General features: G+C 45.2%; 1 protein-coding gene across 1 annotated transcript; it reads right to left on the reverse strand.

The window, feature by feature from the left end:
- Nucleotides 1-9,220: 9,220 nt before the first annotated feature.
- sip1 (septin interacting protein 1) lies at nt 9,221-12,848 on the reverse strand. Its single transcript, XM_046633059.1, has 8 exons — nt 12,487-12,848; nt 12,170-12,401; nt 11,757-11,937; nt 10,719-11,674; nt 10,441-10,637; nt 9,885-10,313; nt 9,641-9,798; nt 9,221-9,543 (listed from the first exon to the last, which is right to left on the reverse strand). Exons 1-8 carry the CDS (start codon nt 12,593-12,595, stop codon nt 9,295-9,297), a joined length of 2,511 nt encoding a protein of 836 aa, XP_046489015.1. The 5' UTR covers nt 12,596-12,848; the 3' UTR covers nt 9,221-9,294.
- Between the last annotated feature and the right edge of the window lie 8,498 nt (nt 12,849-21,346).

Consider the following 21,346-nt stretch of genomic DNA (forward strand, 5'->3'; position numbering starts at 1 on the left):
TTGCTGCAACGCGTCATTCCTCATTACGTTCTCACAATCGGTTGGCAGGCCATCCTCGTATGCATCTCGGTCTGCAGGCTGCGTGATTGGGTGGTACACGAGAACTTTCCTTACGCTCTCGAATCTCAATTTTACTTCACCGCCGAACTCAAACGGAACAAGGTTCTTTCTTTTAAAAAAATAAAGTATAAAAGGAAATTGCAATCTCGTCAAGACGTTCGCTACGTTCGCTACACTGCGATCAACGCTAATCGTCGTTGGTCCTCATGCCTATCCGATCGAATGATCATTGTCCATGGTCAACGATCGGTAATAATGATCTGTATCATGAAAGTCCTGTAAAAGTCCCACATATGTGTGTCTCATTGTCTGTTTTACACCCGATCCGATCTCTGGTCAAGTGTTTCTTTCGAGAGCTGAAACTGCTTCGTGGAACCTACGGAAGTCGATTGAAACAGTCCAACGGAGTACCGTGATTATACTCAAGAGTGCAGGGGACGAGATCGAGTGCGAAGATCGGACCAGGTTCATGCTTCTGAAATAGACTGGTACCATTGGTCAGGGACGTCAACGATCGTTCGCAACGCGACAGAAAACACACGAGGCGATAAAACGAGCTGTCTTGTCCATAGGAAGCGACAACGTCATGCGGTATCTCGGTTCACAATCAGCATCCGCACGCTACGCATGGAAGTTATACATGTATGTAGGTACTATTGAAAGACCGAGTGTACAAAGACTGGCCGTAATCTTTCGTTGACTCGTTCGCCGAGTGGCACTCGAACCGACGTCGTTATCCGGTCTAAATTTAACGACGCCCATCAATAATAATCGAGAAAGTCCGTTACAGTGCACAAATTATACGCACACGCGTAATTCATCCGATCGCAAGATCACAGCTTTCTCGCAGTCGGATTAGGATAAAATCGGTACCAGCCAATCACGACCGTTACAGCTGAATTCCCCTACAGTGTACCAGGATTTATCCTCCCGGGAGGATAGCGGGTATCTCCCGTAAGCCCATGCGCCATGAAAGTGCGACGGTGTTCCTGGTCCAGCCGACGTGGGACCGCTCGAGCGGAGAACAATTCAGCTCGCACCTGTTGCTCCCGCCCCGGCAACACGGACTCGGAATCGTTCACCCGCGACATACCACGGCACCGCGGCTTTTTGCCTATGACTCATCACCGCTCGAACGCGAAAACTGTGCAATGCCGTCATAATTCGTTCCTTCCATTCCGCCGCTGTGACTAACCGGCAACGCGATAGCCGGGCTGACGCGTTTTATCTCGAACGGGTTGAGTCCTCCTTGGGTGTAACGCGCGTGGCGAACGGTAAACTCCCGCAAAACTAGACGACGGAGGAGGCTCTATGATTTACGGGATGTATTCCTGTTCGACGCCCTGGAAACGGCGCGAAAGAGCGATAACATAAATATCGCTCCTTATGGGAACCGCTCGGCCCTCGGAAGGACGGGAGGAGAGAAGACACGGGAGACTCGAGAGATGTACGAGGATGGAGAAAGACGGAGAAAATTGGCTCCTCCGCCCATTGGTTGACTTAAACGGTATAATTGAGCCACGGTATACCGCTCAACGAACTCCAAGATTGGCATTAATTACCGGATAGCAAATTTCAAGTTCGTTTAACTTGAGACGGGCGACCGGCTTGCTCTGTCTAAACCGATTAAGCAACCAATTAAAACTTGTACAGAGAGAGAAAGAGAGACTCAAAGGGAGGTACGATAATCGCACCTTCGGACGCTTTGGTCCGTGGAAAATAACACCGCGTCAATTATGCAACGGACAGAATTTTTTTGATCGCATCGCCAAGCTGCAACTGCTTGCACGTCCTACGTGCCATTCCTAATTAAGACGGGTGATCAACTTGTGGGAGTGAGTGCGTATTTTCAAACGTAAATAAAAACGCGGACTGCTTTGTAGAGATCCGCTGCGTAGGATAGTCGAACGGCAGGTATGAGAATCTAGCTGTTGCGCTATCGCGTTTCTTATGATTTACGACCGCAACTCACATCTTTTTGGACCGTTCAATTCGCCTTAACGTTCGACTTCCGGTTTCGACAGACACACCGTTTCGCAACGCCGAATCGCACGTTCCCTGAGGGCGATTCGAACGATCGAGGACCAGATCAATGAATCACGACGGAATTCAGTAGTAGCAGTGTTCCGCCCGTACAAATAATCCCGGGCCTCGTCACCGCTGCATGACATATGCGTGCCACTTTAGGGATTCCCTGAAAGCGATCGCAACGATTGTTCCCAACCGCGTTGGGCTTAGTCACGTCAATTCTTTCTCCCATACTCGCCGCAGCGAATCACCGAAATCGCCCGACTTTCCCGCTTTGCTTTGCGGGCAAACTCAATTTAAAACACAGTCGGTTCCCGGCGTACGAGACTCGGCGATAGATAATAGAGAGGCATCGAGTATCGAGTATCGAGTCCGGGACGTTTCTTACCGCCGATGCCATGCCGCGGGAGGAGAGAGAGGTATTGTTGTTGCGTTTGGTGTCGCTTGGGTAACGAGTCAAAGAGATTGATATATCACGTCGTATACATGTGCCCACGTCGGTCGGGGAGACACGCTGTAATTGGACAGCTCGGTGCATCGAAGAAGGTCCAGAGGGCTGCCGGAGTTCATGAAATCTTGACATATGCTGGAAACGCGAGCCGCTCACTCCGCAGGCCTGCGGCGGACGTCTTAAAGAGTGCAATTTTCAACCAGCGACTCCTTCCGACTAGCGATCGCCCATCGGCCGTCACTGTTATCTTCACTTTTTCCACATCTCGCTCCGCTCGATCGTTCATTCCCATTCCGGTACTCGGCCTGATTTCGTGCCAGTATTGTTAGGGGATGGCGGAGAATGGAGAGCTGTTTAGAAATATGATCGACTCTTGACTATTTTCCTTTCATTCTCGCGGTATTGGCTATGGAGGACCGTCGGTTATGGGGGAATCCGGGATTACGGGTTCAAAGTTAAAAGTTACAAGTTTATAAGGAGAAGGCTTCGCTCTCACGCCTCGTTGACTGGCGCTCGCCCACGTCCGAGACATTAATGCCTCTCGACTCGTAGACTCTGCCACGGAGACGCCGTTATATTAACGATTATTGACGATAGGTTGCCCAAATAATTATTATCAAGCCCGCGAATGCCGGTCCCAAGCCGTCTTGGATTGACCTCCGATTCTGTACTTTTATTAGAGAAATTTCTTGGCCGCCAAACCGGAAGTACGTAAGGAGAGGATTAAAAAAAGAGCCAAAGAGTAATTGAAAGAGGAGGAGAAACGAGAGGCAGAAAGAGAGAAAGCGATATCCATCCATGCAACGCGCGACATGCGTTCACCAACTGGAAACTGACTCAAATTATCTCGCAATTAGGAAGTCTGCCGGCTAATTTATCCCCGCTGTCAAATCGTTCGGACGGCTATCTCGAGAGCGTTCAACCACGTCGACGTCGACGACGTCGCGGGTTATCAAGAGCCTATATCTATCGCACGGGGCTCGGATTTGACAGCTCGTGGGCGCGCCGGTTGCTCGCCCAAACTCTTAGCGCCGCGTCCCAATTACCAACTCGAGGAGATCCGACGCGCATCTCGGACGTCACGTTTCCTAACTCCTCAATTTGGTATCTCGCGTGTTAAATAGACCAGGGTGAAAAGGTTTCGAACAAAAGTGAAGGGTTCGGGCTCGTGAGTGCGATCAAGCATATTCTGGCCGGGAATTCACATCTTTTTCACATGTTGGCATCGTTTTTCTTCTAATTAGAAAGCTTGACTTCACAGTCGATGAAACGAAAGCGATACTGCCAAAGAGAATAAAGTCTCGTCAGGCCTCAATCCCTGTTCTTGCTTCAATTCCGAGAGATACTCTCAGGTGCTTGCAGCTTGCGGTAATAACGACGCGGTGCAGGATTGGGGTTGTATCTATGTCTCTGAAACCGCATTTTCCAATCCTATTCACTGCCGATTTCTCCTCCGTCGCAGCAGCAGCAGCTGTACAAGGACACACTCTGCAGCTACGTACGAAGTATATTTTTGCGAAGCGTCGAGCGCGCAGCTTCCATGTTCGTAACAGCGGCAGCAGCAGCAGCAGCAGCAGCAGCGTAGGCTAAGGACCGGTGGATTATGAATGGTCGTATGAAAGTATAAATTATAAATACGCTGCAGGTATGGATGTGGGCTGCACGCGTGGAGTGCTTGTGCCGTAAGAATGCGTGGATGTAAGGAACGAAGAGTTATCGCTGCCATTGTGAAGCACTTTAAAGAGACTGTCGTTTGTTCGCCATGTAGCATTGCCTGGACCACGTTGGAGCCGCTGGTACAGGTACCTGCCTATCTGCGAGCAGCCCATTAGTAAAACAATACCTACCGCACCGGGCGTGCAGCGTTATCGGAACCCGGCTTGTTAACGTGACGTGAATGAAGACCCGGGCCTTCCATTTTCGATTATTAATTTCAAGAGGCTCGCCTTTTCCACTCGGAGATTGTCCGACCCGCCGTGCAGGCGCGGCTCTTTGGAAACTGGCAGCAGGCAGCAGCTTTCGGTGTAAACTTTGCTCACGGGCTGCGGTCCATGAATTATGCTGATAAACCTTCTTCGCGCTGCTATTCGTTCGGACGGATTCGGGAACTAGTATTTCCTCACTTTTTAAACATGAGTCCGAATCACCGCAACGTTACACGTATTACAGGTACCCGTGTGATACCTACCTTACGAGGTATATCGGCTCGTTCCCCGCATACAGATTTCTCTATCTCCGCGGCGGTGTTTATTTAATATGCCTACCGGTATCAGAATTTGCCTGTGTAAATGGATATTCGTGTTACCTCATACGCGCAACTCCTTTACGGAGGTAGGTATGGCTCGAAGGGGTTCGGCCAAGTTAGGTGGATATAGGGACCCTCGTTTTGCGTGGGCTTGGAATGTTTGGGTGCGATCGCATTTTGCTGAAAACATGTTACTGCACGCACCGCAGGCTCGCCGCAAGTCCACCGTGGATCGAGGGCCAAACGACGCACACCTTACGCGAGGGAATCACGACGATTCGAACGTCGGAACGTATTAGCTCTATTCGAGACTACGAACGATAAGATCCAATTTTCCGTCTTGGCAAAAAGTGGAAGAAGACCGTAGGAGATTACGCCGCGTGATGTTAAGCCGTGTCGTCGCTCCGACTCGACGGACGAATTTAATGAATATAATCCGTGTAATAAACTCGGCGAGTTTTCTCGACGCGAAGTGGTACGTGAGGATCTTATACGGAAGAAATAAAAAACCAACCGAAGGCACGATAAGACGGAGGTGAATGGAGAAAAAAATTTTAACAAGTTGCCGCACGCGGCTTGCGCATTGACACGGCGAGCTGTTGCGCGCGGACCGGTGCGCAACGAAGCGTTAGTCTATTTATAGAATTTGTGCAAACTTGTCTGCAACTCTGCGATCCGCAGCTTAAGCTGCAACCAAGACGCGTTGCACCTACGTAGGTATAAGGTACGCGCGTCGGGTCGTTCGTTCGTTCGTTCTTTCGCTCGCTCCCTCGATTTGTAAAGGCGTGAAATAAGTTACTGGCACCGTTGCAAACTTCCTTACAGATGTAACGAGTTTCCGAAGACGGAGAACGCGCGCGGGAAGATCCGCAGCCCTGGATACTCGATACCCTGGAAGCCTCTTTGCGCGCCTAGACGCGGTCTGCGCATAAATTCCATCCCGGTTGTTTACGACGATGTTGGCGAAAACGATTCCTGAGACCAGTAAATTAAAACTTAAAGGATACAAGAAGAGGTTCTTCTCCGTCGGTATCCTCATCTTTTTATTCCTCCTTACAGCGGAGTTGATCCGCAGCTGCGTCGCTGCAGCCTGCAGGATATGTATAAGATAGGAGCCGTGCGGCGGGACGTCGGAGTAGGGCTGCAAATCCTTGATAGTTTAGTGAGTAAATACTCGATTGCGGATATATTTCCACCAGTTTAACATATCGAGCGTTTATAGAGCGGGGATCGGGATAAATAGATATGCCAATGTACGCATCAGGGCACTACGCAGGGCTGCAGCGTAGACCGTAGGTACACACATACGTATAATGTGCAACGCGGTTACGATCGGCTACGGAATTGCACGTCAATTCTATGCAAATACCGCGTTTATCTCGAGAGATTATTGCCAGGCAGTATAAGTGGAACGCGATTACCGACTATTAAGAGATTGCGATTCTCGGAACGATCGGGACCGCGGAGGATCCACGCTTCGAATCTCATCACGAATTCAATTCAGATCCGCCTTGCAGAATTTCGCAGCATTGCTTGCACTCACTCTCCTCGAGCCGCTGCAGCCTGCGTGTATTTCCCATCAAGTAAATGTGCGTTATACGCGCGCACCTGCGGTGCAATATCTCGATCCCTGCCCATCGGGCGATACTTTTTAATTAAACCATTTTTTACCATCGACTTTTCAGCCATTTATTTGACATCCGGGCCTCGGCTTATACACTCCGTCTAAAAAAAAAGGGTGTAATACGTGTACTCGCGTACATGCGTCAAGTTCACCGACCCCATCCTCGACTCTGTATACATAAAGATTAACTCATAAGAAACGACGCGCTGCGCTTAAAGGTCAGCACGCAGCTACGCGATCGAAAGATCAAATTTCCCCTGACGTTCGCTAGCTCTCTCTCTCTCTGTCGATTATACATACGCACACATTCCGAGTAGCTGTATGCCTTTACGTTTCTGTCTATGAGTCTATGGGCGGGAAAAAATTTATTTACGGATGCAAGGTCGTGCAGTTAGGTTTGAAAAGGAAAAAGTTTTTGAAGAATTTTTAGAATTGATTTCAAACCTCAATACCATGGGGCCTGCAATCGTTTCGGAGATTAGAAATTCCGTGCGATTCTCACCCTGCAATGTAGCACAGCAGAACTGTTTGCGACAATTTATTGCATGGCCGACGCCGCCGCGTGGAGTGTGGAAACGGTTCGATTTTTATTCGACAATCGGACTATAATTCAATACTTCTGTTCCGCGCTCGCAGTTCTGCAGGGTGAAGTGCACGTTATCTGGTATTGTATTCACGAAATTCACTTTCCGTCACGTCGACTGGGTTGCGATTGTATCGCGTTTTTTCGACAAAAAACGGCTGCCCATCGATGCGCCTGTGTAAGGCACGTATAAATATCCGTTGTCGAGTATTTTCTGCATGTATACCAGTTTCAGTAGAGCCTCTCGATGTATCCGTAATGTGCGATGCAAATGCTGCAGAAACTCTGGAGGGATCTCAGATCCTGATCTGGATAAGGCGAAAGTCGGAATATAACCGACTCTGTTAACCGCACGCTCAGCGCCGATCCAAACGCTCTTCATACAAACTGTACTATACGTATATATACTATGCATCCTTCACGTGAGGAATTACCCAGGTTTTATGGCCACTTGTTCTCTGAATTAAATACCAGACTTCGTCGAACACAGCATATTATATCGAGATTATTCAGCAGCTGTGGAAAAACTCCACTTCCTTGGAGGATCCACTCGATGAATGATGAGTAACCGCGATGCACACTCGTGTTTACCATCCCATTTAAAGATACCCACCATTTGTTTAAGAACGCTTCATATGAATCACGGTCAACTGGTAATAATAAATAATTGACGAAGAATTCAAGATTTTCAGATTATCAGATTTTGTGTCCGATCGTTTGCTGGGACGAACCTTCGACGTTATAACAGTGTACAATGTATGGCCCTATTGCAGGAGCAAGTACAACGAGGAATGACAATAGTGATGTAATACGATATTTTGGAACAGCGAATGATCTTCAATCAGAAGATAGGTGTATCCGCACGGCGAGGTGGTATCTCGATCCTATACTGCACGTCAATTCGTGCACAAACGGACGTTGGTATAACGAGAGTCCCAGCGATAGCTGCGGCCATACGCGTTTATCGGCGTTCCGCAATTTACGCCGACATAAATTACGTTGCGTGTATAAGGTTGTAGGATAGCTTGGGTATACACGTATATACGGGTGTACAAGAGTAGGTACACGTGATACAATAAGTACTTCGCATAGCGGGTGACGCGAGTTCCTTGTTGCGCATAGAGAATAAGGATCGGCATCAGACAATGTGCCCCGGAGTCTCAGAGGCTGCACCGTTGGAGTTTACAGGTCCTGGATAGGTGCCGGAGAGAGGGAAGAAGCCTCGCGGAGACGGACAGTTACCAGGCACTCTCGCATCTTGCCGGGATGCAAATTTCCCAACACCGCGAGACGCGTTCGTGACTGCTGCAGGAGGAAATGCCGAGGAGTCTTGAAGTCGCTGCGTTGCCCTTCGTCGCTGGCTTCGAAGTAGTGAGGTGGGGGGGAAGGACGTCGCGGATGTCGCGGATCATGACGCGTGGGCGAAGGATGCCCATTCAACGCGACCGAAGTCGCGTCGGTGTTGGCTGCCCGTAGCCAGACCTCGTCTCCGCGGGAATCAACTATACAACTTTCCATATCGAGAAGTTTTTAAGCTGCACCTTAGTGGTGGGATAACCAGGGGCGCCTACACGCCTTCGACGCGAGACAGCTAAATAGAGGTGGAGAACCTTCCCTGCCTCCACAGCTGCTGCCTGCTGCTGCCTGCCTGCCTGCCTACCTCTCTAAGGCATTAATTATCGTTATTGCTGCTCCGCCGATTTATGCCTTATTCGCCTATGCTTCCCTCGTTTATGCGCTAGGTCATCTTTCCGGATTTTAACCCGTTGAATCGCGTGATACGCCTGGAATCGAATGAGGCATACGGAATTAAATAAACAAACCGCCCAAGTACACTGACGTATTGAGCTGCTTGTGCTTTGTGGTTACCGTTAAAATAGATATACACTGCGGTATATTTACAGTATTAATTATTCAGGCCCGCCTTATTTTGTAATGAATCCAACATCGTCTGATGTTTGCGTCTGATTACCAATAGCATTCTCATGAGACGTCATCTGATATTATAAAATTTAACACTTCGAGTCAGATTTAATTATAAAAGTCCCAAATATTTCTCTCTGCGCATATTCTCAATGCCGCACGACAAACGTATGTGTAATTCGCCTGAAATTACATGTTGATGGGCTAGCTATATCGATATGACCGATCTCCGATATAATATTTTAAACAGGACGGATGGATGGCAAGGGTCATAGCGAACCGCATAATTAAAATTCGTCACAATCGTTTCATCGTGAACATATTTAATTTATCTAAATTCTAAGACTTCACTGCAAGTATGTACAATGGTATTTACAATCCTATATCTCAGCCATGTCCAGTAACGCGTTCAAATGGGTCGGAGCCCATGTGGATCCGTTGTGGCAAACAAAGACGACGTTTCTATCGATGTAAGCCTGAACGTTGCCGACTTTATAAACTTGTTTCCCTTCCCTGTATCTGTTTGGCACGGGCATAAAGAGGATGCCTCTTTCCTCGCACCGCTTTTGTATGAGATCCTTGAAGCCTTGTGGAATTTGCGACGCGGTACGCACGGCCTCGGCAATTCTCTGAAGTGGAAAACATAGAAACTCGTCATTATAGATATCTGCGTTAACTACACGGCGATACAAGGATAAAATAAAATCTTTCTTCTCTTGTTCTCACCTCCATCCTGGGCTGAGCGGCTGGCGCAGACGGAGGTAGAGCGGTTTGAGTTCTTTCGAGATTTGTGAGGTAGGACACTTGTTCCATTGCTCCGGGTTGGTGTCCCTGAGGTGCCGCTACCGCTCTGTTCATCATGTCCAACGCCTTCTTGAAGTAGTCTGAAAATTCGAAATATTTTCATGAGCACGTTTAGGTTTTATTGCGACACGTCCTTTACGTGAGAAAAAACTTGACAGATACTCGCCCTTTATTTGCGGCTCTGCCAGCAGTTTGTCACTCAGCATTCCCTTCCATCCCATATACCAGTTGGTGACTTGATCGTAATTGGGAGAATGATTTAACCAGAGAGCCAGGACTTGAAGCCATTTGGGGAAAAAGAATTTATCCAGTAGACCTGCCATGGTGTGAATCGGCAGCATTTCGTTCCATTCAAATACCCAATTCCATTGGTCCAGATGCTGCTGGTGCGGGTTGATCACAAATTCGGCTAAAACTACTTGAAGTTTTGGAATGATGTTCTTCACCAGGAAAGCTTCCATGTCTCCCTTCTTGAACACCAGGGACCACGGCTGCAGCATCAGTCTTGCTGATCTGTCCGAAGGATGCCACCCTCCTAGCGCTGAGCCCAACTTACGACGAATGATCGGATACACTGCGGTGTCTAAGCGATTACCTACGGAAAATCATGAACGGAGATGAGGAAAGTAAGAGAATGTATTAAATCGAACTTAAATAATTCATCCCTTGTACTCCGAATCCGTTACCATTCTTTTATCACAAATTTCAGCAACTACTCTTACCTATCAATGGTAACCAGGGATGAATCCAGGTATGAATTGGTACTGTGTCGGTGAGAGGATTCCATTCCTCAACTTCCAGCGTCAATTTGGGTAGAACCAACAAGTCGAGTATGTTTTCCAGTATCCATCCTGGCAGAAGAGGAATCCATTGCTCTAGAAGCTCGACTAGAGGATCAGGTTGCCGGCAAGCCCACTGTCTGAAAGAGTCAACACCTACGTAAGTTCCACTAATCAGCTGATATCTGACAATGTAATTTTCTGAAGACAAAAATACTCACTGTACAGCGCCTCTTATTGACGGCATCCAAGAGTTCCATACTAGTTGATCGTAGGGTTGCAGAGCTCCGCTTTGCAAGGTGCTTCTGCCACTTTCAAGAATATTTTTCCACTGCTTGAATAGTGGAATGGGGTGCGTAGGGTTCGTCAATGGATTCCAAGTAGATAAGAATTCCTTAACTTTGGGACCGACCAGGCCTGTGGCAAGTTCACCTAATTCGTACATTTTATACTCTTCGTAATATTTCTCCTGAAGATCTTTGAAGGCTGCTGCAGTTTCCTCTAGGGACAGATCATTGGATTGGTCCATGAGCTGATCGACGATAGATAGAACGTTTTCCAGAGTGTCCATTAGCTGTTCGTGCTGGTCTACTATCTTAGATAAGTTTGACCTTTCCGCCTCAAGAGCTACCACCCTGTCGGACATATGACGAGTTCGGCGATCGTTCTGTATAATGTCTTGCTCGCACAAATCGACTAGCAAATTGAGATTATGGCGGAGTTCAGGGAGGGCGAAATTCACGCCTGTTTTCTTTACATCGACCGGTGTAACAGTCTCATCGGGTCGCTGTTGTCCACCACCGATTGCATGATAGCCGCTTAACACTCGTTGTTCAGGTCCTGTCATGTCGATGACTTTGACTTTGCTCATTTCACTGTTCAACTGAACTTTTCGGTTCGGTCTTAACTTGCCATCCTCCAGTACTTGGTCAACGCTCCTGTAACAATATCTCACTTTCTTCTTGCTGACCGTCTCCCCCTTTCGCCATTGCGATAATTTTGCTTTGAACTCCTTCTCCTCCTCTACATCCTCGTCTTTTTTCTTTTCAGGCACCTTGGCCAATTTTTCTGGACCATAAGCACCTATCGCTCCCCTGCCTTTACGGAGATGAGCCTCTACCGGAGCCATTATACCTTGCAACTTCTTACCGAGACCTTTACCGGGTTCAAAACCCATCTATAACAGGAAAATCCGACACACTGGTCATCGCAGGTGAATATTCTTTCATTAATAGGTAACAAACGAACCGTGTACTAACCTGAAGCAAGAGTTTCGCTCCAATTCCTTTTGTGTGCATTTCCCAACTTCCGACTCCTGATTTCATAAGTACTGGGTTAACTGATGTTCTTTTTTTTCGCAGACCAGCTATGTCACCTTCTAGATTCAAGGAAAATGATGGCTTTGCTCTAGCGAAGCTCGGTCCTTGGTCATCTGAGTCACTGGAATGTAAAAGAACAGGATATGGATTGTACAAAGGCGTAAAAATGGGAGCGATAGCTGTGGAAGAGTGATTGTAGAGCTTAGAATTTCATGACACTAATTTATGTTGATGACACAATGAGTTTGATTGTGCTGAGAATAGAAAATTGTACAATAAACTGATATTTAATATCACTACAATGATTGATAATTCATAAACTATAAGTAGAAAAAATATATTAAAAGCTATACCTAGAACTGTTGGGAACGTAATCAGCATCTCCTCGTTTTGGCCGACCACCTTCGTCGTCATCATCTTTGTCTCCATCAGATTCTTTCTTGTCATCCTTGGGCTGTCCAGCTTGCTGAATACCACCGGCAACAAAACTAACTGGTGCGGTGTAATTCTTGGGGCCACGATTTGATGATTTAAAGGAAGGTCGTGCTGGCACTTCTTCTTCATCACTGTCATCAGCCCATATTCCTGACGATTACATTTAGTGATGGAGAAATATGTGAATGTAACAGAGTTAGGAGAATTCAAAGTAAGATAATAGATTTTTGCTTACCAAGCATCTGTTGTTTTTTGGACAGTTTTCGCCGAGGACGATTAATGTTGAATTCATTGTCCAGATCGTAGTCTGTTATTTCAAAACTTTCGACTTCGTCCTCAGACATTATAAGATCGATAGAATATCTCGGATCAAAAATCTAGGAATTTGAGGTTAACCCGATGCCTCGAACGTTTCTGAGTGAGACCACGTAACTGGAGTCGATGCGAACTTATTCTATAAAACAGAAGACTTTAGAGTACCCTTGTGCTGTGTAGATATTGAATATCAGGTGATTTCATGTTAAAAACATCCCAGTGTCAAAAACACCAAATCGTAAACAACCATGCTCAAACTACGTTATTCTCTAGCGGACTCACGTTGGTCGGTTTCGTAAGCTCGATGTACTCCAGTGATTTCGTAGTAGCTAACGTAGGTACTGCGACTAATGAAGTATTCTGTAATGCCGATGAGGCCGGAGAAGTTATGAACGACGTAGCTATCTGAAATATCGACATAAATTTAAAGAACAAATCAGATGTACACAGTCTAAAACTACGGGTGATGAAAAATGAACGGACTAGCAGCTAAGTGGAATTACTACGTGTTTTTGTCGTATTTCCTCATCGAACGGAGCTACGGCGATCTATTTGCACTTTTTTGAACTCTTCGGGAGATAATTTGTCGGGACGGGGTCATACAAGTCAAATCTGAGTTCAAAAATTTTTCGGCCAAAAAATGAAGAAAAAGTAAGGCTAACCCCTTTGCATTTTTGTCGAAAATTTTCGCGATTTTGAAAAGTGCTGGAATAAATTCTTTCTGGCACTATTCCGACGTAATTTTGCGAGAGAAATCGATTGGGCGCAGTCCCGATACGCTGCAATCAACGCATCAAAAGTTACAGCCAAAAAACGAGAACCTGTTTTTAAGACATTTTTCAGCAGGTGCTTTTTGGTTCGTAACTTCTCTCCTGTTGATCCCACGCTCCTTTCGCTGCGTTGTCTGAGTTCCTGGGGGTCCAGTTAGTCAGGAAAGGGTCATTTAAATCGAATCTGAGACCAAAAATTTTTCGGCCAAAAAATGAAGAAAAAGTAAGGCTAACCCCTTTGCATTTTTGTCGAAAATTTTCGCGATTTTGAAAAGTGCTGGAATGAATTCTTTCTGGCACTATTCCGACGTAATTTTGCGAGAGAAATCGATTGGGCGCAGTCCCGATACGCTGCGATCAACGCATCAAAAGTTACAGCCAAAAAACGAGAACCTGTTTTTAAGACATTTTTCAGCAGGTGCTTTTTGGTTCGTAACTTCTCTCCTGTTGATCCCACGCTCCTTTCGCTGCGTTTTCTGAGTTCCTGGGGGTCCAGTTAGTCAGGAAAGGGTCATTTAAATCGAATCTGAGACCAAAAATTTTTCGGCCAAAAAATGAAGAAAAAGTAAGGCTAACCCCTTTGCATTTTTGTCGAAAATTTTCGCGATTTTGAAAAGTGCTGGAATAAATTCTTTCTGGCACTATTCCGACGTAATTTTGCGAGAGAAATCGATTGGGCGCAGTCCCGATACGCTGCGATCAACGCATCAAAAGTTACAGCCAAAAAACGAGAACCTGTTTTTAAGACATTTTTCAGCAGGTGCTTTTTCGTTCGTAACTTCTCTCCTGTTGATCCCACGCTCCTTTCGCTGCGTTTTCTGAGTTCCTGGGGGTCCAGTTAGTCAGGAAAGGGTCATTTGAATCGAATCTTAGACCAAAAATTTTTCGGCCAAAAAATGAAGAAAAAGTAAGGCTAACCCCTTTGCATTTTTGTCGAAAATTTTCGCGATTTTGAAAAGTGCTGGAATAAATTCTTTCTGGCACTATTCCGACGTAATTTTGCGAGAGAAATCGATTGGGCGCAGTCCCGATACGCTGCGATCAACGCATCAAAAGTTACAGCCAAAAAACGAGAACCTGTTTTTAAGACATTTTTCAGCAGGTGCTTTTTCGTTCGTAACTTCTCTCCTGTTGATCCCACGCTCCTTTCGCTGCGTTTTCTGAGTTCCTGGGGGTCCAGTTAGTCAGAAAAGGGTCATTTGAATCGAATCTGAGACCAAAAATTTTTCGGCCAAAAAATGAAGAAAAAGTAAGGCTAACCCCTTTGCATTTTTGTCGAAAATTTTCGCGATTTTGAAAAGTGCTGGAATAAATTCTTTCTGGCACTATTCCGACGTAATTTTGCGAGAGAAATCGATTGGGCGCAGTCCCGATACGCTGCAATCAACGCATCAAAAGTTACAGCCAAAAAACGAGAACCTGTTTTTAGGACATTTTTCAGCAGGTGCTTTTTCGTTCGTAACTTCTCTCCTGTTGATCCCACGCTCCTTTCGCTGCGTTTTCTGAGTTCCTGGGGGTCCAGTTAGTCAGAAAAGGGTCATTTGAATCGAATCTGAGACCAAAAATTTTTCGGCGAAAAAATGAAGAAAAAGTAAGGCTAACCCCTTTGCATTTTCGTCGAAAATTTTCGCGATTTTGAAAAGTGCTGGAATAAATTCTTTCTGGCACTATTCCGACGTAATTTTGCGAGAGAAATCGATTGGGCGCAGTCCCGATACGCTGCGATCAACGCATCAAAAGTTACGGCCAAAAAACGAGAACCTGTTTTTAAGACATTTTTCAGCAGGTGCTTTTTTGTTCGTAACTTCTCTCCTGTTGATCCCACGCTCCTTTCGCTGCGTTTTCTGAGTTCCTGGGGGTCCAGTTAGTCAGGAAAGGGTCGTTTAAATCGAATCTGAGACCAAAAATTTTTCGGCCCAAAAATTAAGAAAAAGTAAGGCTAACCCCTTTGCATTTTTGTCGAAAATTTTCGCGATTTTGAAAAGTGCTGGAATAAATTCTTTCTGGCACTATTCCGACGTAATTTTGCGAGAGAAATCGATTGGGCGCAGTCCCGATACGCTGCGATCAACGCATCAAAAGTTACAGCCAAAAAACGAGAACCTGTTTTTAAGACATTTTTCAGCAGGTGCTTTTTCGTTCGTAACTTCTCTCCTGTTGATCCCACGCTCCTTTCGCTGCGTTTTCTGAGTTCCTGGGGGTCCAGTTAGTCAGGAAAGGGTCATTTGAATCGAATCTGAGACCAAAAATTTTTCGGCCAAAAAATGAAGAAAAAGTAAGGCTAACCCCTTTGCATTTTTGTCGAAAATTTTCGCGATTTTGAAAAGTGCTGGAATAAATTCTTTCTGGCACTATTCCGACGTAATTTTGCGAGAGAAATCGATTGGGCGCAGTCCCGATACGCTGCGATCAACGCATCAAAAGTTACAGCCAAAAAACGAGAACCTGTTTTTAAGACATTTTTCAGCAGGTGCTTTTTCGTTCGTAACTTCTCTCCTGTTGATCCCACGCTCCTTTCGCTGCGTTTTCTGAGTTCCTGGGGGTCCAGTTAGTCAGGAAAGGGTCATTTAAATCGAATCTGAGACCAAAAATTTTTCGGCCAAAAAATGAAGAAAAAGTAAGGCTAACCCCTTTGCATTTTTGTCGAGAATTTTCGCGATTTTGAAAAGTGCTGGAATAAATTCTTTCTGGCACTATTCCGACGTAATTTTGCGAGAGAAATCGATTGGGCGCAGTCCCGATACGCTGCGATCAACGCATCAAAAGTTACAGCCAAAAAACGAGAACCTGTTTTTAAGACATTTTTCAGCAGGTGCTTTTTGGGTCGTAACTTCTCTCCTGTTGATCCCACGCTCCTTTCGCTGCGTTTTCTGAGTTCCTGGGGGTCCAGTTAGTCAGGAAAGGGTCATTTAAATCGAATCTGAGACCAAAAATTTTTCGGCCAAAAAATGAAGAAAAAGTAAGGCTAACCCCTTTGCATTTTTGTCGAAAATTTTCGCGATTTTGAAAAGTGCTGGAATAAATTCTTTCTGGCACTATTCCGACGTAATTTTGCGAGAGAAATCGATTGGGCGCAGTCCCGATACGCTGCAATCAACGCATCAAAAGTTACAGCCAAAAAACGAGAACCTGTTTTTGAGACATTTTTCAGCAGGTGCTTTTTGGTTCGTAACTTCTCTCCTGTTGATCCCACGCTCCTTTCGCTGCGTTGTCTGAGTTCCTGGGGGTCCAGTTAGTCAGGAAAGGGTCATTTAAATCGAATCTGAGACCAAAAATTTTTCGGCCAAAAAATGAAGAAAAAGTAAGGCTAACCCCTTTGCATTTTTGTCGAAAATTTTCGCGATTTTGAAAAGTGCTGGAATGAATTCTTTCTGGCACTATTCCGACGTAATTTTGCGAGAGAAATCGATTGGGCGCAGTCCCGATACGCTGCGATCAACGCATCAAAAGTTACAGCCAAAAAACGAGAACCTGTTTTTAAGACATTTTTCAGCAGGTGCTTTTCGTTCGTAACTTCTCTCCTGTTGATCCCACGCTCCTTTCGCTGCGTTTTCTGAAATCCTGAGGGTCCAGTTAGTCAGGAAAGGGTCGTTTGAATCGAATCTGAGACCACAAATTTTTCGGCCAAAAAATTAAGAAAAAATAAGGCTAACCCCTTTGCATTTTTGTCGAAAATTTTCGCGATTTTGAAAAGTGCTGGAATGAATTCTTTCTGGCACTATTCCGACGTAATTTTGCGAGAGAAATCGATTGGGCGCAGTCCCGATACGCTGCAATCAACGCATCAAAAGTTACAGCCAAAAAACGAGAACCTGTTTTTGAGACATTTTTCAGCAGGTGCTTTTTGGTTCGTAACTTCTCTCCTGTTGATCCCACGCTCCTTTCGCTGCGTTTTCTGAGTTCCTGGGGGTCCAGTTAGTCAGGAAAGGGTCATTTAAATCGAATCTGAGACCAAAAATTTTTCGGCCAAAAAATGAAGAAAAAGTAAGGCTAACCCCTTTGCATTTTTGTCGAAAATTTTCGCGATTTTGAAAAGTGCTGGAATAAATTCTTTCTGGCACTATTCCGACGTAATTTTGCGAGAGAAATCGATTGGGCGCAGTCCCGATACGCTGCGATCAACGCATCAAAAGTTACAGCCAAAAAACGAGAACCTGTTTTTAAGACATTTTTCAGCAGGTGCTTTTTCGTTCGTAACTTCTCTCCTGTTGATCCCACGCTCCTTTCGCTGCGTTTTCTGAGTTCCTGGGGGTCCAGTTAGTCAGGAAAGGGTCATTTGAATCGAATCTGAGACCAAAAATTTTTCGGCCAAAAAATGAAGAAAAAGTAAGGCTAACCCCTTTGCATTTTTGTCGAAAATTTTCGCGATTTTGAAAAGTGCTGGAATAAATTCTTTCTGGCACTATTCCGACGTAATTTTGCGAGAGAAATCGATTGGGCGCAGTCCCGATACGCTGCGATCAACGCATCAAAAGTTACAGCCAAAAAACGAGAACCTGTTTTTAAGACATTTTTCAGCAGGTGCTTTTTCGTTCGTAACTTCTCTCCTGTTGATCCCACGCTCCTTTCGCTGCGTTTTCTGAGTTCCTGGGGGTCCAGTTAGTCAGGAAAGGGTCATTTAAATCGAATCTGAGACCAAAAATTTTTCGGCCAAAAAATGAAGAAAAAGTAAGGCTAACCCCTTTGCATTTTTGTCGAGAATTTTCGCGATTTTGAAAAGTGCTGGAATAAATTCTTTCTGGCACTATTCCGACGTAATTTTGCGAGAGAAATCGATTGGGCGCAGTCCCGATACGCTGCGATCAACGCATCAAAAGTTACAGCCAAAAAACGAGAACCTGTTTTTAAGACATTTTTCAGCAGGTGCTTTTCGTTCGTAACTTCTCTCCTGTTGATCCCACGCTCCTTTCGCTGCGTTTTCTGAAATCCTGAGGGTCCAGTTAGTCAGGAAAGGGTCGTTTGAATCGAATCTGAGACCACAAATTTTTCGGCCAAAAAATTAAGAAAAAATAAGGCTAACCCCTTTGCATTTTTGTCGAAAATTTTCGCGATTTTGAAAAGTGCTGGAATAAATTCTTTCTGGCACTATTCCGACGTAATTTTGCGAGAGAAATCGATTGGGCGCAGTCCCGATACGCTGCAATCAACGCATCAAAAGTTACAGCCAAAAAACGAGAACCTGTTTTTAAGACATTTTTCAGCAGGTGCTTTTTGGTTCGTAACTTCTCTCCTGTTGATCCCACGCTCCTTTCGCTGCGTTTTCTGAGTTCCTGGGGGTCCAGTTAGTCAGGAAAGGGTCATTTAAATCGAATCTGAGACCAAAAATTTTTCGGCCAAAAAATGAAGAAAAAGTAAGGCTAACCCCTTTGCATTTTTGTCGAAAATTTTCGCGATTTTGAAAAGTGCTGGAATAAATTCTTTCTGGCACTATTCCGACGTAATTTTGCGAGAGAAATCGATTGGGCGCAGTCCCGATACGCTGCGATCAACGCATCAAAAGTTACAGCCAAAAAACGAGAACCTGTTTTTAAGACATTTTTCAGCAGGTGCTTTTTGGGTCGTAACTTCTCTCCTGTTGATCCCACGCTCCTTTCGCTGCGTTTTCTGAGTTCCTGGGGGTCCAGTTAGTCAGGAAAGGGTCATTTAAATCGAATCTGAGACCAAAAATTTTTCGGCCAAAAAATGAAGAAAAAGTAAGGCTAACCCCTTTGCATTTTTGTCGAAAATTTTCGCGATTTTGAAAAGTGCTGGAATAAATTCTTTCTGGCACTATTCCGACGTAATTTTGCGAGAGAAATCGATTGGGCGCAGTCCCGATACGCTGCAATCAACGCATCAAAAGTTACAGCCAAAAAACGGGAACCTGTTTTTAGGACATTTTTCAGCAGGTGCTTTTTGGTTCGTAACTTCTCTCCTGTTGATCCCACGCTCCTTTCGCTGCGTTGTCTGAGTTCCTGGGGGTCCAGTTAGTCAGGAAAGGGTCATTTAAATCGAATCTGAGACCAAAAATTTTTCGGCCAAAAAATGAAGAAAAAGTAAGGCTAACCCCTTTGCATTTTTGTCGAAAATTTTCGCGATTTTGAAAAGTGCTGGAATGAATTCTTTCCGGCACTATTCCGACGTAATTTTGCGAGAGAAATCGATTGGGCGCAGTCCCGATACGCTGCGATCAACGCATCAAAAGTTACAGCCAAAAAACGAGAACCTGTTTTTAAGACATTTTTCAGCAGGTGCTTTTCGTTCGTAACTTCTCTCCTGTTGATCCCACGCTCCTTTCGCTGCGTTTTCTGAAATCCTGAGGGTCCAGTTAGTCAGGAAAGGGTCGTTTGAATCGAATCTGAGACCACAAATTTTTCGGCCAAAAAATTAAGAAAAAATAAGGCTAACCCCTTTGCATTTTTGTCGAAAATTTTCGCGATTTTGAAAAGTGCTGGAATAAATTCTTTCTGGCACTATTCCGACGTAATTTTGCGAGAGAAATCGATTGGGCGCAGTCCCGATACGCTGCAATCAACGCATCAAAAGTTACAGCCAAAAAACGAGAACCTGTTTTTAAGACATTTTTCAGCAGGTGCTTTTTGGTTCGTAACTTCTCTCCTGTTGATCCCACGCTCCTTTCGCTGCGTTTTCTGAGTTCCTGGGGGTCCAGTTAGTCAGGAAAGGGTCATTTAAATCGAATCTGAGACCAAAAATTTTTCGGCCTAAAAATGAAGAAAAAGTAAGGCTAACCCCTTTGCATTTTTGTCGAAAATTTTCGCGATTTTGAAAAGTGCTGGAATAAATTCTTTCTGGCACTATTCCGACGTAATTTTGCGAGAGAAATCGATTGGGCGCAGTCCCGATACGCTGCGATCAACGCATCAAAAGTTACAGCCAAAAAACGAGAACCTGTTTTTAAGACATTTTTCAGCAGGTGCTTTTTCGTTCGTAACTTCTCTCCTGTTGATCCCACGCTCCTTTCGCTGCGTTTTCTGAGTTCCTGGGGGTCCAGTTAGTCAGGAAAGGGTCATTTGAATCGAATCTGAGACCAAAAATTTTTCGGCCAAAAAATGAAGAAAAAGTAAGGCTAACCCCTTTGCATTTTTGTCGAAAATTTTCGCGATTTTGAAAAGTGCTGGAATAAATTCTTTCTGGCACTATTCCGACGTAATTTTGCGAGAGAAATCGATTGGGCGCAGTCACGATACGCTGCGATCAACGCATCAAAAGTTACAGCCAAAAAACGAGAACCTGTTTTTAAGACATTTTTCAGCAGGTGCTTTTTCGTTCGTAACTTCTCTCCTGTTGATCCCACGCTCCTTTCGCTGCGTTTTCTGAGTTCCTGGGGGTCCAGTTAGTCAGGAAAGGGTCATTTAAATCGAATCTGAGACCAAAAATTTTTCGGCCAAAAAATGAAGAAAAAGTAAGGCTAACCCCTTTGCATTTTTGTCGAGAATTTTCGCGATTTTGAAAAGTGCTGGAATAAATTCTTTCTGGCACTATTCCGACGTAATTTTGCGAGAGAAATCGATTGGGCGCAGTCCCGATACGCTGCGATCAACGCATCAAAAGTTACAGCCAAAAAACGAGAACCTGTTTTTAAGACATTTTTCAGCAGGTGCTTTTCGTTCGTAACTTCTCTCCTGTTGATCCCACGCTCCTTTCGCTGCGTTTTCTGAAATCCTGAGGGTACAGTTAGTCAGGAAAGGGTCGTTTGAATCGAATCTGAGACCACAAATTTTTCGGCCAAAAAATTAAGAAAAAATAAGGCTAACCCCTTTGCATTTTTGTCGAAAATTTTCGCGATTTTGAAAAGTGCTGGAATAAATTCTTTCTGGCACTATTCCGACGTAATTTTGCGAGAGAAATCGATTGGGCGCAGTCCCGATACGCTGCGATCAACGCATCAAAAGTTACAGCCAAAAAACGAGAACCTGTTTTTAAGACATTTTTCAGCAGGTGCTTTTTCGTTCGTAACTTCTCTCCTGTTGATCCCACGCTCCTTTCGCTGCGTTTTCTGAGTTCCTGGGG

The sequence above is a fragment of the Neodiprion pinetum genome, chromosome 6 (genome assembly GCF_021155775.2).
Source record: "Neodiprion pinetum isolate iyNeoPine1 chromosome 6, iyNeoPine1.2, whole genome shotgun sequence".
NCBI lineage: Eukaryota > Metazoa > Arthropoda > Insecta > Hymenoptera > Diprionidae > Neodiprion > Neodiprion pinetum.

Bases quoted from the DNA above. Each gene is read 5' to 3' on its own strand.
- sip1 (XM_046633059.1), bottom strand. From the start codon at position 12,595: ATGTCTGAGGACGAAGTCGAAAGTTTTGAAATAACAGACTACGATCTG. The intron at 12,402-12,486 runs GTAAGCAAAAAT...TGTAATCGTCAG, and splicing joins CAAAAAACAACAGATGCTTG to GAATATGGGCTGATGACAGT. The intron at 9,544-9,640 runs GTGAGAACAAGA...TTTCCACTTCAG, and splicing joins CCGCTCAGCCCAGGATGGAG to AGAATTGCCGAGGCCGTGCG.